The sequence below is a fragment of the Choloepus didactylus genome, chromosome 12 (assembly GCF_015220235.1).
Source record: "Choloepus didactylus isolate mChoDid1 chromosome 12, mChoDid1.pri, whole genome shotgun sequence".
Classification (NCBI taxonomy): Eukaryota; Metazoa; Chordata; class Mammalia; order Pilosa; family Megalonychidae; genus Choloepus; species Choloepus didactylus.
In genome coordinates this window covers 40,778,874-40,796,184 of record NC_051318.1, presented here as the reverse complement: position 1 = coordinate 40,796,184, position 17,311 = coordinate 40,778,874, and the positions used below count along the sequence as shown (strand labels likewise).

General features: G+C 33.4%; 1 protein-coding gene across 1 annotated transcript in view; it reads right to left on the bottom strand.

The window, feature by feature from the left end:
- The window catches only part of UGGT2 (UDP-glucose glycoprotein glucosyltransferase 2), a 319,097-nt gene that overhangs the window by 185,838 nt on the left and 115,948 nt on the right, over positions 1–17,311 (bottom strand). Inside the window, exons 9-11 of the mRNA XM_037799694.1 lie at positions 16,250–16,349; positions 13,422–13,482; positions 2,385–2,476 (exon numbers count right to left, since the gene is read on the bottom strand). Of these exons, the coding sequence (XP_037655622.1) occupies positions 2,385–2,476; positions 13,422–13,482; positions 16,250–16,349 (253 nt within the window). The remainder of the gene's footprint in view (positions 1–2,384; positions 2,477–13,421; positions 13,483–16,249; positions 16,350–17,311) is intronic.

The following is a 17,311-nucleotide window of genomic DNA, read 5'->3' as shown; positions in this document are numbered from 1 at the left end:
TTAAGAATTATATAAATCTCTGGAGTTATAAACTTCTCCCATTATAAACTTTATCACACTTGAAATTATTTATTTGATATCAGTTATCTCACTAGACTGTAAATTCCACTTAGCCAAGACTTATTTCTGTCTTGTTCATCCTGTATTACCCAAAGCTAGCAGGTCCTTCACTATAGTAGACATCTGAATATTTGCTGAATTGAATTTCAATAATGAATTGATTTTGTAATATTGAATTTTAATGTTGCTTACATTAAAAATGCATATTTTTCAAGAGCTCAAAAGCTCTTGAGCTATGAACCAGTTAACTTCATTAAGATACAGAAAAAACTCCACAAGTGGGGCTATCAAGAAACCTTTGTCACTTCTTTCCTTCTGCTATATTGTGGTGACACTGTTCAAGCTGGAACAGGTTGGTTATCAAAATAAGTAATACCCACTTGTACCAGGGTCAGTTTCTGATTGGTCAAGTCTATGGGTGACTATTCACAGGCAAAAATATTTTAGCCGCTAGAAAAGAGTAACTTCAGTGACCCAAACTGTACCTCCTCAGATTTTCTCAGTCCTGCCTACCTTCCCTCCTGGTCACTGCCACAGGTTTCTGCTATCTCAGCTTCCTTGGGGGGGAGGAGAGCTAGGCTTGGGCACAGTCTTTACTGAACCAAATGACCTGACTCAGAGACTTAGCTCCTCCTCCTACTTTCAGGATCAGAGGAAGAAGGGTTGGACCACAGGGGCATAGTATCAGTTCTCCAGCAGCTGTAACCCAGAAAGACAGATATGGGAAGTAAGCAAAAAATAATTCCCTACTCTCTTCCTTTCCCCAAACGGACCTCTCTTTAGATATAGGATTTATGATGTTCCTCTTTCTCTCTTTCTTATATCATTTTCTTCCATTTATCTACCTCTTCCCATTGATTTTATTCCACCTCTTCCGATATATTTCTAAGAACCATCCTTTGATTATTTATTTTGTCCTCAAAAATGTCAAATGATGTAAATATCCTCACATATTTACTCCTTCTCATTTAAGGGAATTACAGTAGCCATAATCAGTGGTCACATCAATGAGGAACAAAAATGTAGCACACATCCTGCAGACCACCAATTACCAGGTGAGGGAACCAAAGGGTTTGTGTTTCTTGAATAATCTACAGCCTTTCTTATTCATACATGAAATGTTCCTGCCATGCAAATCTCCCCATACGCTGTCACAGAAAACTTTCCAAAATCTACATAGCATTCCAAGTGATTTCACTGTTCCTGAGCATAGATGTGATTTTTGTTCCTTTGAAATTTATAGACCAGGATCTAAGAACTTCTCTACTCTTTGTATGTGTGCTACTTATCCTATATATCTTGAGCTATAATTTTTTCCATTACTAAGTCTAAGGATTCAACTAAACAAAGAGAAAAGTCCCATGTGACTTGAAATTAAAATTGTAAAAAACATTCAGTAAAATGACTCTTAAGTTCCAAATGAACTATCCTGCTTCTCAGTCTTTCACGTATTTTCCTATATATTTCCAAACTGGTAAAAACGGAACTTAAATAAACATTTAATTAATTTCCATTCCACAAAAGTATATTTACTTGAATTAAAGCTGTATATTTGAAAATGAAGTATTAATTTTACTAAATTTATCTAATGTTCCAAATATTAATTTTTAAAATAGTTTTCTCTTTTTCATTAAAAGTAAAAGAACTTAGTTGCTAGGGTATTAGACCAGCTAGAAGGGAAGAACTGAAATGGTGGAACTCTAACCCATAACACTCTTTGAAATTTGCTATATAGCTACTTGTTAAATTGTAATTTGAGAGTTATCATCTTTTTGTAATCAAGAAAAAAAAGTAAAATAAATCCAGTTCTATTTCACTTCTGTTTGGCCCATGACTTTATGTATTAATAGCCATAGATTAAAAAAGGCTTCATAATTCTGTCCTTGGGCACTTTTGCTGAAGAATGTTTTTTACCCAAAGAATAAATTACCTTCTGATTTCTTTCTTCTTAGAAAATACCTTATATTGTTTTCAGTTCTTTTCTGGAAGGCAGACCTCCCTGGCTCCTCAGCCAGGAAACTCCCTGCTAAATCATCAACCTACTCTTTAATGATAGATAGTTTGGAATAATGGGATAAGTATAGGTCTAAGAATCAGAAGTCTCAATTTTCTTATCTGAAAAACTCTTCTAGTTCTGACATTCTAAGACACTTTGGTCACTCACCTAAGGGAGTACTTTACTAAAATAATACAGTTGTTTTACTCAAAGACATGCAGTAGCTTTATCTATAAAGTGATTCTCTGAATTTTGACAAACATTAAATTCAGGACAATGTTTATCTATATAAACCATAGTTAGTTTACATCATTAATTTAATACCTACCTAAAAGGATCATAACCATCCATATCAACAGGAAGTCCATTTATAAATAGACGAGCATCACCTGGCTGAATTTCAAATCTATTTTGAAGTTCCTTAAAATAGAGCAGAATAATAGTTTACCAAGTGATATATCAATAGCAGACTATGTTTGGGTAGGCAAACTATTTCTATTAAGGGTCAGATAGTAAATATTTCAGGCTTTCCTGGCCATATGATCTGTCACAAATATTTAACTCTGCTTTTGTAGAACAAAAGCTGCCATAGACAATATGTAAACAAATTGGCACTGCTATGTTACAATAAAACTATTTATAAAAACAGATGGCAGAAACTCAGGAAATCAACTCATTACCCTCCCCCCAATTGGGACCTGACTTTTAGGGGTGTAAGTCCCCCTGGCAACGTGGGACATGACTCCCAGCAAGGAGCGTGGCCCTGGCATCGTGGGACTGACAACACCTTCTTGACCAAAAAGGGGAAAAGAAATGAAAGAAAATAAGGTTTCCATGGCTAAGAGATTTCAGATAGAGTTGAGAGGTCTTCTGGAAGTTACTCTTATGCAAGCTTCAGCCAGATACTGCAAATTGCCACAGTATGCCAAGCCACAATCAATAGCATTCCTGAAAACCCCAAAGAAAACCCAGGGTTCTATCTAAGGCTCCATAGAAGTTTTACTTATTAATTTTTCATAAACTTAAAACCTCCAGATTGTTCCTATGTCACATAAACCCTGAAACTTAGAGGTACCATTCTCTCCCAGAACATCAACCAGTTACATTCTCCTATCCCATAATGTCGATACCCCTTTTCAATATGAAGAAGTTAGAATGATCATTTCCCAAATATCCCTGAAGAATGAGAGAATGATCAAATGAGAAGGAGTTGTAACAGAGAAGTTAGGATTTAACAAATGATTATGACAACTGAATCATTATACAAATATTTCTTTTTAGTTTCTAGTGTATTAAAACAGCAGAAGGAAATACCTGAAATTGTGGAACTATAACCCATACTATACTTTGAAATTTGCTCTGTAACTACTTATTAAACTGTACCTTGAAATCTATCATTTTTCTGCATATATATATTTCACAAAAAAATGTTCAAAAAAAAAACATGGCAGGCCACAGTTGGCCTACAGCAGTTTACCCACCCCCAATCTACATAATGGGAACCGTGATAGGTTAGAGAAGGAACTATATATATGAATGTTTTGATTTTGCAATATGTGATATTAAAAGTGTGTACATACACTTAACATTTTTTAGTTGGCATATTCCTATTTCTTAAAGCAATGATACCTCTGGAGGCAAAACTTTGGTGTAGGTGTAAATATTTGGATATTATTTTAAATTCATAAAAGTTTCCATTAAAGTGGGGTTTGAATGTTTACTGTCTTTTCCTTCAGTAAATGCTTCCCAAGCACCTGCTATGTTCTAGAAGGGACTCCAGGCACTAGAAAGCAGTAACAAAAGTAAAAATGGTAACGTCCTTGCCAGTAGTATAGTTATTAAGATCATGTTTTAGGAGTCAGACCTAGTTTAAATTGTGGGCTTGCCAATTACTAGCTGTGAGATGTGAGCAAATTTATTTAGCTTCCATTAAGACTCAGTTTCCTCATTCGCAAAATGGGAATTAATTACATCTATCTCACAGATTCGCTATAAAGTTTAAATGTAATATATGTGTGCCCATTCACATATAAAGCACTCAAAAACAAAAGCTTTTATCATCATCATCATCAAACCAGTCTAGAAGGAAAAACAATTTTAAAATACTGCATTTCAATGACTTCACAAAATAAGTCACATAATGGAGATTTCAACAAATTACTCGAGAAATGCAGATGAAACAATTAGCTCTAACAAATTCAGAGAAGGCTTGATAGAAGGGAATTTTTCTGTGTGGTTATCATTCACCATGACAGGTGAACTACATAAAGAAAAGTGATAGAAACTAAACTTGTAGCAGGACAGGAAATATTTCCACTTGCTTTCCACAGAATACTGGCAAAAGAGTAAACCCTAACATGAGAAGTTCACAGGTAAAATTTTTATCTTTAGCTATCTCTGTGTTATTGTAAGAAACCTACATTCTATCTTCAAAACCTATAAATGCATACTATATAACTGCATCTATAAGAATGGCTACTGTTTTCCCCAAAACTTGCATTGAACTTCCATACACACTGACTCTCTCTCCAGCATCTCATTCATTTCTGTTTTAGTGCATCTCAACTGTAAGCAGACAGCGTATCAAGCACACAGACACATCCTAAAATGCTAATTCCCTGAAGAATGTTTATGCCAGGCACTGTGCCTTGAACAAAGATATTCAAAAAATGGTAATAAATTGAATTCAATGAGTATGTTTCCTGAAACACTGTCAGAGAGAAGAGCTATGTCTATTGGAGACAGGTGTTTACAAATACTTTCTCTGCCCTGTCAGAGCTCTACCCTTAAATCCTGTAAAACTACTGAGTGATTGAGGTAGCCTTCCTCAAATCAAGGGATAAGAATTCAATTTTTAGCAACATGATGAACCAGAGAGCCTGAAATCCTATTAAAAGAAAACAACAACAAAAAAAACAATAAAAATTAAAATATTAATAACACTCTCTAAATGAGTGGCTTAGTATTAAGAAAGTAAAGAATTCATTTCAGGGAGAAGAGGTGGTAGGAAAGTGGGTATAAGAATGGAAACAAACAGCTGAAGTCCTGCCCTGAGGAAATCTAGAGTTTTCTAGGTGGGCTAAAGCCTGGGCTTTTAATGGCCAATATCAGAAGGAAAGAAAACAAAGCCTTTGAGTCCACCCAAGGCAGGGAGTAGGATCAGACAGATCCTCAGGCACATATAAAGTAGTGCTACCTCACAATGAAAACGTGAACTAGAAAGCAAAATGTCTTGCAGAAACAGTGAGCAGTGAAACTTTCGATCTCACTTTGGTTCTTGGTGAGGAAAGTTATCTTACATGAGAACTCTGGTTTATTTTCACATGGGTTTGGGGCTGGATTTCACACTATTTTTATGGTCCAAAAAATACAAATAAGATTTTTATTCAAAGTGGAATTAATTATTAGTGCTCCTAGGCTTTGAGTCTAAATAAATGCAAATCCACAGGGAGTGGATTCCCTCATTCATAAAAAGAGGGAACAGTTTATTCTAACATGTCCCTTTAACAACTCAGAAAACTAGTTGTGCCTTATGATAGTAAACTGGTTTATAAATATGTCTGGAGTTCCCTAATCTGAGAATACCATGCATGTTGAATTTAAAATGTGAAGTCAAATCAGATATAAATCTTAATATATGAATACTTTATTTCCAGGAGAAAGGATGAAAGAAAATAAAATATATTTTACAGAGATGGTTTTGGAGAAGATGTTCTAGGGAATTTCTCTAGAATTCTAAAAATGTTCACACATTCTAAATAATTAGTTGGAAACAATCAGAAAATACGTGAGCTTTTATTTGGATAAGGGATAATCTTTTAATTGCATTTTGTATTTAAACATCTGCATTTGGTTTATGTAATTGAAACAATCTGTTCCACACTGCTGAAGCAGAAAGAAAAAAAAAAAAACGAAGTCACCTGACCACCTGGACCATATCCCCCTTTATTTTTTCCAAAATGAAAAAAATATGCTGGAATACACTTGCAGTAAACAGTAAGAGACACATGATGAATTGATACTGAATTTAAAATGACCAAAAATAGATTCTGGCCAAACTCTGAGCAAAATAATTATGAACTTTTAAGGGAAATTTGCTGTAGTTTGGTGATAAAGTAGTTGGCTCTTGAATAAAACCAAACCCAAACTCACTTATACAACTTAATCACAGGTACAATACTTCAATATTTTCACATCAGTCCAAGTCAAAACTGGACTTAAATAGGTATACACAAAGAATTCTAATGCCCATCTCAGTCCTTGCATCCTGCTCCCCAACCTCTATCCCTAGCCCCTAAGGTAAACATGCCCCCTCCACGAAGTTTCTTGTGCATCCTTTTAGAGTTTCTTTAGGCAAACACAAACACGTACAAATACATATTCTGGTTTCTCCCTCTTTACATTTAACAATATATCATGAAGATAATTTCACATCAGTATTCAGAAGTCTTCCTCATTTTTCTTTTTATTCTGTTTTCATTTTTAAATAGCTGCACAGTGTTCCATTGTATAAATGTCCCCCACTGATGGTTGTTTATAATCATACATTATTTCAAATAATGCCCCAACAAATAATCTCATGCATATGTTGTTTAATCCATCTATAGCCATAGATTCCCAGAAGCCAATTACTACATCAAAAAGTAAATATATCGTAGTTTTAATAGATATTGCCAAATTTCCAGCTATAGAAAATAATATATCTTTCAAGAGGTTGTTAAGGAGTGTTTAAAATTTTTCCTTATATAGGCTTTACACACTTGCTATGTTTATTCCTAGATATCAACTGTGTTGATACTATAAATGGAATCTTCTCTTACACTGTCTCTTCTAACAATGTTCTAACAAAAGTTGTTTATAATACATGGAGCCTACTGATTTCTGTATACCGATTGTATATCCTGTTACCATTTTATCCCTGATTTGTGGTGTTAGTTGATTCTCTTGTACCTCACTTTTCCCCAATTTTGATACTTCTAACATTCTTTACTAATAGTGTTGACTAGTGACTCTAATACCATCATAAAAATACAGTGATAACAATAAACCACATTTTCTTGTTCCTGATTTAAGTGAATATGCCTTCAATAAGTAAGATGCTGGTTGTTAAGCAAGATAATCACAAACACACATGCATATACCTTTTATTACATTAAGGAAATATATTCAATTCCCTTAAAAGATGTGTGTGTGTGTGTGTGTGTGTGTGTGTGTGTGTGTGTGTATATTTTTTTTAATAAAACTAGGTCTCGAATTTTGTAAAATGCTTTTCAGTATCTAAGGAGATGACCAAATTTACTAGGTAGAGTTAATGATATTAATTACATGACTACATTTCTTTATGTTGAAACATCCTTGTATTCCTCAAATAAACCTCATTTGGATATGATCTACTATTCTTTATTAATTTTACTCTTTTTTTGTCTTCTAACTCAGTATTTCTGAACTTTAATTTCTATTGCTTTCCTTTGATTTCCTCAGCTCTTTTTTTTAACCTTTCAAGTCTTAGATTTAATTACTTTTGTTTCATTCTTTCAATTTTATTGATGTAAGAATTTAAGACTTTTCTCTAAATCTATATCCCAAAGATTCTAGCATCTTGTATTTTCAAATGTTATCAAGAAAAGCTGCAGTTTTGATGTGTACTTTCCTTGTTTCTCCAAGTGGAATATCTTTTTTTTCTTTCAGATTTTATAACTGATTTCTAGTTTTACTATATTTTGATAAGATGATGTTTTCTCTCTATCATTTTCTGGATTTTTTGCCATTCTATAAAAACTTGAAAAAAGACATTTTCTCTATTTCCAGGTTATAGAAAATTTATTACACATCCATGAGACCTATCATGTTGACAATGTTGTTCGGTCTTGTATACCTTTTTTTATTTTTTATTACTTTATCAGTGTTGGGTAGAGAGGTGAATTCTATTTCTCCTTCCATCTCCTGTGGTTTGTTTTATGAATGCTGCGGCTGTGTTTTGATGTATAGATAATAATTGCTATACTTTCTTTGTGAATTGTAGCCTTTAATATTATAAAGGACTATTTTTATGCTCATTAATGTTTTTTGGCCTGAATTTGGCCCCATGATATTAAAATCACTAGCCCTACAACACAGTATTTCTTTGGTGTACTTTTGCACATCCTTTTATTTGTAACATTTCTCAATAACTTTTAAGAGTTTTTATTTCACAAATATTGGATTGTGCCTAAATATTGGATCTGAATATTTTAGTTAATATACTAGCTAAGCTTAACATTTATTGATATGACAAACATGGTTAGCCTCAATTGTCATTTTTTCATGCTTCATTTACTGTTTGTAGATGTGTATTTAAAATGTCATTTATTAATTTGTTCTTTTCTTCATTTTTTTGTGCATTCAATTCTTCTCATATTTGGGAAGACTTAGATTTTTCCTACTGATTGCGATTAAACACGTATCTTTATGTTATACCTTTGGTCATTATTTCTTTAAATGATACCTAATGATTGTTTTACATTAAATAACAAAATTAGCTTTTAACTTCTTTCTGTTCCTCTCCTCTATTTCTTGCTCAGTTCAATTTTATTCAATAGTTTTATCTTCCTCAATGGTTAAAGACGTACTTCTAATTATGTTTGTTTCCACTGCCTAATTTTCAGCTTTAAATCATATCCTTTGATTCCCAAGTAATATTGTTAAAGCAGTCAGCAAGTTTATTCTATTTTCCATCAACCCCTCCTACTTTTATTAGTTTTTATTTTATTTCATTATCATCAGAGCAGTTACAATTTACATCACTCCTCAACTTTGTTTTAGTCATAGCTCTATACTTAAACATATTCAGTGCCTACTGGCCAGTTATTTTGCCAAAGTATCCTCAATATTTCTTGATTGCAAGAAATTCCTCAGGAAGTGATCATAGGAACAATATTCCCTGAATTCTTGCCTGTTTAACATTCTTTGTAGCCTATATGTACATACATACCTAAAGGCCTAAAGGACACCCTTTCTTTCCTTGAATATCTTGTAGGTGGAGTTCTACTTTCTTGGTATTGAATGAAGTTTCTGAGAAGACCAATGCTGACATGATTTTCTTTCCTTCGGATCTTTTTCTTTCTTTCCCCCAAACTAAATGCTCAAAGAATTCCTTTTTCTTTATAGGTACAATAGCCTATATCTTGATTTTGACCATTCTGGGTCAATTTTTCCATTTACACAGAAAAATGAATCCACTTTAATAATGTGGATTTGGGTCTTTTTTTATTTCAGAAAAATTTTTCTAATTGTATTTTTAAACATTTATTCTGCACATTTTCTTTGTTTTCCTATTTCACAGACACCACTATAGGTATGTTAGTTTTCCTTTAAGTTTATCATTTTTCTTGAATCCTTTCTGTCTCTTTATTTCTGTCCTAGTTTCTTTGCATTTCTTATTTCTATCCACTGTATCTTCTATTATGTTTTTCGAATAAGGTAAACTTGCCCTTGCACCACTTGTAATTTTACTTTTTACTTCTGAGGTGGTTTTTCTTGAACTAGATATTAGAAGACAAGATTATTTGGGGGTATAAGGGACAAAGTTGGATTTCCAGGTTTCTTAGCTGAAAAATTCCTTATAATGATCAACAGTTTAAGTTGGGTCATCTGAGCTTCTGAAATACTCAGATTTCCAAATACTAACCTGCTTCTCAAATTCTCAAATAACCTGGCTCCTATCACCAATTATGTTTTCTCTTCACCTTGCCATCAAGGAATACTGTTTCTGTCTTCGAAGATGATCCATTCCCTCTTTTAGTAGCTATGTTTTCTTAAATCTGCAACTTCCATGTACTTTTCTTGACTTCTCTCTCCATCTCCCCCCCAGGACATGTGCTCATTTCTGTTTGGTTTTAGTCCTGATCATAGCCTTCCTATTTAGGGTGGAGCCCTCTCCTTTGAAAGTAAATGTTTGCTGATGATTTCTAGGTTTTGACACACCAAGGATTTCAATTCTTTCCAACCACACAATTTAGTTTTACAGTTGAGTTCTACTGGTGTTGAGCATTCACACTTACACAACTTTGAGTTTGTATGGTTTTACTTTCTGCTAGTTTTGCTGAAAATATATGACCATTTTGAACTAGGCTGCAGTCACACTCCTAATGGAATCAATAGCTATATTCTTAATTAAATAACTTAAATCAAATACTAAATTAAGTTAATATTAAGAAGACATTATAATTTAAAAATTTAAATAATTCCAGAAAAATGAGGAGACAGAGAAAATAGGAGAGTTAGGGAATTCTTGATAATGTAAATGAAAGATTTTTAAATGTAATATTAGGATAACCTTTTTCATAATAACTTTAACCTTAAACTTGTCATTTTAACAATATTTCCAGTACTATGATCTTAGAGTTGTATATCTTTATATTTTCAAAGTTTATTCTAATTTAATCTGATAGTTACATTTTACAGAAGAGGTTTGTAGAAGATGACTTTCTCAAAGTTAATAACAGTACCAGGAACTGAGTCCATTTATTTGCTATTTCTTCTATAGCTACTACTCATTCTTCCAGTTCTTCTATTTCTCAAATCACTATGTTTTCATTCTGATTCCATAATTCCAAAATAGTTGTACAGAGCAATGAAAATTTTTCTGAACTTCTTTCAAATATAGAAGCATTGTTTTTATAGTTTCAAGTGTATAAGATTTAACAAATGGAAAAGTAACATATAAAATTTAGTATATTCAATGATTGTTACAACCAAAATTCCTAACACAAACAATCCCAAAGTCACATGTGGCAAAATCTCAGTGGGTCACAACAGAAAACATTTATTTCATGTTAATGTGACATATTTGCACCTTCAGGTTATCTTTGGATCTGCTCCATGGGCCTTTTCATTTCAGGATCCAGACTAGGAGAGCAGCCTCTACCAGAAATACACCTCTTTGACAGAGAGCAGAAGCAAGATGGCTGAATCAGGAGTGCAAAAGAAATCACGCAACTGTAAAAGTTTGTGCTTGGGTGGAACACATATATCTGATTATTTTCCTTTAACTAAAGCAAGTCACATGGCATTAACCAACATCAAAAGGGCAGAGAAGTAGAAGAGTGACTATTTTTAAACAATAACATACTCTCTTCTCTCTGTAATTTATGTTTTCCATCTGCAAACATATCAATCAAAGAGCTTCAATTTTTAAATAGTCCATCCCTATGACTTGCTACCTATAAGCAACACGAAACCTTTGTCAATAAAGTACTACAGGGAAAGTAACATTGCCTCTCCCCACTGGCTATTGTCTACTTCTTTAAAAAAATATACTCCTGCCTTCCTAGTGAGAAATGAGACTGTCTATGCCAATACATTTCAATCACTGGGACTGAATTTGAGACCTGTGCCATTATCACTTAACTATTCCAAGAAATTTTTGTCCAAGAAGATAAGACTGTAAGGGATTAAATAGCCATTTGCCTCACGAAATGCTTGAAAAACCAGTTTTTTTTCAGGCTAATTTTTATCTCATCTGGGCAAAGAGCTTGCTTATCAGACAAGAGTTTGCTAATCAAAACCATCACTTCACTTGTCCACCAATCTTAAACTACTGTGCCACAAACTTCACCAATTCCGAACAGGATCTCTACCTCAAAAGATCCAATTTAAACCACTTCAACCAAGACTAGATAATCCTATAAATAGCCTACCCTAACATACTCCTTTTGAGACACAAAACAAGGTTCTGTCAAGGTGTTTTCTTCCTTGCTGCATAAGTTTATTAAATTCAGCCTTGCTTGATCAACAGTCTTCTATGGTGATATATGTGGGGGAGCTGAGAATGTGCACTATTCTCTTCCAACCCTGTTTTATTTAGATGTTCCTTGCATGTTGTTCCTCTAGAAATGGGAGTCACTGAAGGATTTTTTTGGGCAGAAAAGTGATTAGATCAATTTTCTCCATCTACTCAAATATCTTTGTTTTCCAATCATCAGACAAGGTGATTGACACCTTTGAAATTATCCCATTTGGTGATTCAGATCTTCAGTCCTTCCAATTTTCTCTCTCTCTTATTCCCACAATATCTCCTCTAGTCTAAGGACCAAAAGTCACTGACATTCTGGCATTCATTTCTTTCTTCCTCTCTCTTCTTCTCTCCCTTCCTTTCTCATTGTAGGTGGCATTATCCAAACAAACTCAGGAACTCTTATAAGGAAACAATTTATGATGCTTGCGAAACAGTAAACACATTTAGGGAAAAATACATTTTAACATTTTTAGAACCCTTAAGGGATTAACAGGAAATTGTAAGGCAGTCAATGGTGGAAAGAATATTTAGATGAACATAACGCTGCGATTCCAAACCACAATGCTCCAGTCAACTTCTTTACCACCATAATCATAGTTGTTTGTCATCATCAAAACAGCTAAGTTATTAAAAACTTACTATGTCCCAGTATGACAGGCACTACTGGCTAACAACATGGCACCATACCTAACCCACTTCTCTTCTTGCCTCAATTACCAGAAAAGTAAATACCAAATTTCTATTCTCCATTGCTGCTAGGGATGGCCACAAGACAAAATTCTGACCAATGAAATGGAAGCAGAAGTCTGCTGAAGAGGTCCAGGAAGGCTTTAGTGAGGACAAATTTGGATGGCTGTATCCTTCCACTTCTTTCTGCTTTAAAAAATAAGATATGAAGTCTGGAGCTGTGGCAGTCATCTTGTCTTTTATGGTTATAAAAGAAAGGCTAAAATGTTTATATGAATGTGCTGACATTTTTGAGCAATAGAAGTAACGCCTTCTGTGAGATTTCTTGTTCTTTGAGAAAAATAAATTCCTATTGTTTAGGGTCCTGTGAGTCTGTAATTACATTTTTTAAAGCCAAACTAATTTTAGGTAAGAAAGCCAGGCAGTGGTCTAAGTACTTTATGGGTATTAACACAGGATCATCTAACATAACTTAAGAGACCATTTGGAAAATGTTATCAAGCTAAAGATCAATTGTGTCCTATATGCTATAGGAGTCTAGTAACATACCAGTGGTTCAAATTTGACTTAGTGCTCACAAGCTTTTAGAAGCAAAATTAATTATGAGAAATAGAATAATTAATTCATAACCTTTACTCTTTGTTCTGTGAAGAAAACCATAGACAGAAAGTTTGGAGTACATGGTGAATGAGGAAGTAAGTGGAAGATAAGTCAGGAAATATTGGTTAGAATCATAGAGTGTATACTTTATATCATAGACAATATAAAAATGGAAAGACCAAAACTGTTTGCACAAAGGAAGCAAAATTAACAATTTTCTTTCTGCATGAAAACTGAAGATCCAAAGTCTGAAAGAATGATATTAGTACAATAATTTTCTAAAAAAAAGGAATTCAAACAAACCTTTTGATTTTTCTGTATTTCCTCCCTCATATGTTGATTTACAGCAATTCTGGTCAGTGATCTGAGAAAATAAATATTGATATCATTAATTTTTCCTTATGTGTTTAGGACTAGTCTATAATTCAATGAAATATAATACTTTGGATAAGAAACTAAAAAACTTTAAGCCCCTCATGACTGATAGGTTTAAATTTACATGTAGCCCAATTTGACAAGCAGTGCCATAGTTTTCATTTCACGAGGAGGTTTGATTCAGGTAGAATGGAGATATGTGCACTAACTGTGTTTCTTTAGTAATGCTGGTGCTTGTTTACTACTAGATATTAATTTTTCAAAAATAATTTACTGAATAAGCTATCTGTTGTTTCTTTTCCCATATACATTTTGTATGAAATTACCAAAGTCTTCATATGAGTCAATGCAAATACGCAATTTTCAGAATATTTGTAGATAAATGTTTATCTGTAATCTTTACCAGAGTAGGTAAGTTCTATAATACTGATAATAGTGACTTGTATGTATTCATTCTTGAAGAGCTTATATATTCCTTTATAATTTAAGAAGAGCAGAAATATTTTTAATGAGTCTATAAACTGTAAATATTTGACTTGATAAACCCTAAGAATGCTTAACCAATCATTTACCTGTCTAGAAGAAGGTTTAAAAACTAGATTAGTGCAAAATTCTGCTATAAGGATAACTCAAGCCAAAAGGTACATATTGAAGCAACTCACAAAAAAGTATGTATTATTTCCTAAAGGCTGACAGTACTTTATAATTGAAAGTAAAGTAATTGGGAAATTACAATTGAAAATTTAATAATGAAAATTATTCATTCATTCTATTTCAATTATAATTACTATCTACTAGTAGCTTTACAGATATGCTAATGCCTACAATTTAGCCATTAAGCAATGTTAGCATATTTTGAAATTTTTTCTCATGACCAACTTCAAATTAAGAGCAGAGTTTAGCATCAGGACTCCTGAAAATTGTACTGACTTAATCTCAAAAAAACTAATTAACTAATTCTTGAAAACTAAAATTATTGTACTTTAATTGTATTTGACTAATAATTTTTAAAGCTATTGCTAATTTACAGCAGTGTAGCCAAACATATATATATATATATATATATACACATATATACATATTTCATGTTTTAGTATATAAATCCTGACTTAGCAAATTATTGACTGTTTAACAGTAAAATGACTGAAATAGTCATACAAATAGATTCATTATTAACCTGTTAATAAAGTAACAAACCCCTCTATTTTCAGAGTTCCACTAAAAAGAGTTTTGGTACCTTGTGGTCAACTATGTACTATTTATCTTTCAAAGATAAAGGATACCTCGATTTAAGATTCAATAATTGGTACTGTGGATAAATGTAAAAAGTACTTTAGACAAATAAAGTCAATAGCAAACATTCACTGTGTTAAGAAGGTACACTAAGAGCACAAGGTTGTGCTTCAGTTCCTCTCAATAAAACGTTATTGTTGCATATGCCATTGTGATTTGACACTTTGTGTATCTTCAACATAAGCTAACTAATTTCCTATTTTACTTGTTTATAATTTTATACCCTAACTCTCCTATCCAAAACATAAATGCATCATAGTCAAGTTATTTTGTAACTCCTCATAATACATAGTAACCTGAATTCTATGTACTGGTCACTTTTATGTGTGCAAATGTATCACCTATTGAAATGGAAGCATGTTTAATATAATATACTCTGGAAGGAATTCAATTAGATATCCTATCGGCAAAAAGTTCCATAAAATATCCCATGCAATTAAGACACCTATTGTTCAGAATCTGTAAGGGGAAGAACAGCATTTGGTAGTAATTTAGGCATAAATCTCTTATGCAGAACAGTATTTTTTGATGATCCACCATGGGGGTAGAGAAAAAAAACTCCTTTAATTATTTATTGCTTAAATGACTTTTTCCTGGATTATTCTATCTGACGGCTTACAAAATTTTTTATAAGATTTTTTTTCCTTTCCATTTACCTACAGAGACAATTCAAGGGTTATGTTTTGTAGTGTTGTGAGAAACAAGCACTATTCCTAAAAGGAATAAACAGTCACCCAATTGTGGAGAAGAAAAGAATTTATTCACGATCTTGCAAGAACAGGCACCCAACCAAAAATGGGGGGGTTGACGCACAGAACAATAGACCCAGCAGTATTTATTCCCTAAGCCTAACCGCAAGTCCCTCCCCTGTTTCTCCAGTGGCTGGATACTCCAGAGGTTACATTCTACTTGACAAGCCTAACTAGCCCGCCCAGATTTGAAACATGCAGCCCCCCCAAGTTGGAAACATTTGAAAAAAAGTCTCCTGGGCAAACCTGAAACATTTGAAACAAGTCTCCACCCTGTTTCCTTTGTTCTTTAACTGCAGAGCCTTCTGAGCTAGTTTGGTTAACAACTTATGGAGCTATTTGAGGAACCTCTACCTTCCCCCCCCCAACTTGCAAGGACAGTGGGTAGATAAACAGGAGGACCGGCCACGGATTATAGCTTGGCTTCTTGACCCTCTGCCATTCCCCTGAGCTGCCCCCACCCTGTGTGAAAGCTAAACTTAAATCTAATTCTCACAGTGTGCACTCACACGTATGTACAAGCCAATATTATGTCCTAATAAAACATCAACACACATAACGAAGAAAGGCACTGATTTCATAAAAGAGATAGACGGATGGATAGATAGAAAGAAACAATTGACATCACCATGTTAAATGAAATCAGCTATTTACATAAAATTTATTTAATGGAAAAAAGTTCTGGCAACAATCAAACCAATGAACTTTACATACCTGGCTTTTATGGGGAAGTTCTGCGAAAGGTCTTTCATTAATTTTATGGCATCATACGCTGCAGTGGACATTATTTGAGAAGCTGCCTGAAAACTGAGATCTAGAAGGAAAAAATATCATTAAAGAATCTAGCACAATATTAGACATTTATACACATTTCTACGTAATTTAAATAATTTGTTTCATCCTTCTTCCCATGTATTCACAAATTAACACTCATGCTTAGCATTTTTGAACATTTTTAAATGGAAAGCTGCCACTATTGTCCAATAAAGGTAAGTTTTACACTTTTATGAATGAGTAATAATCACTTAATACTTATTATGTTTTCCACAATTTACAGTATGACTTCAAAAACAAGTAAAAAAAAATGCTGACAAAGCTATTTTTTCTTTATCTAGGTTAAATGAATCATGCAACAAAAAGCTCTGATAGAAAGAATAACAAAGAGGAAAAAAGAGCTTTGAAGAGCCAATACTAGAAAAAACTTGGAGACCCAAAGTGTTTAATTCAGTAAGTAAGAAGCAGTAACCATCTCTTTCAACATGATTTCACCTTTATGCTGAAATAAGAATAAAATCCTAAACTTAGGGAATATTATTTTATCCAAAATGATAGTTCTATGGAAAGAAAAAGTGTGTGTGACTAACTGTAGTTAGTCTCAAATATGTCAGAAACAGTAATCCTTTTAGTTTCATTGAGATTTTGAAACTAAATCCTCCCATTACATGATAGTAAAGCATACAGTTTCTTGTGGTAACCCATGGCCTGAGCAAAACAGGCCTGCAGATCTTTGGTGCAGAGCAGTCTGCATGACCTAGGCAGCTAAATGTTTAATCTATTGTCTTTCTAAGCCAGTAAAGAGAAAAACGGTAAATTGACCTTAAAATGTAACTTTATGGGAAGCAGGCAGGAAGTGAGAGGCTCTTGGTTTCACAAAAAGAGCAAAATGTAATTGTTCAAGTGTTATTCTAGTCCTTCCTGCACCACCTCTCAGGTCAGAGTGATCTGTTCCTGCATCTATGCTCCCCCCACCCTTAGGAGGGCCTTTGTCTTAAAACT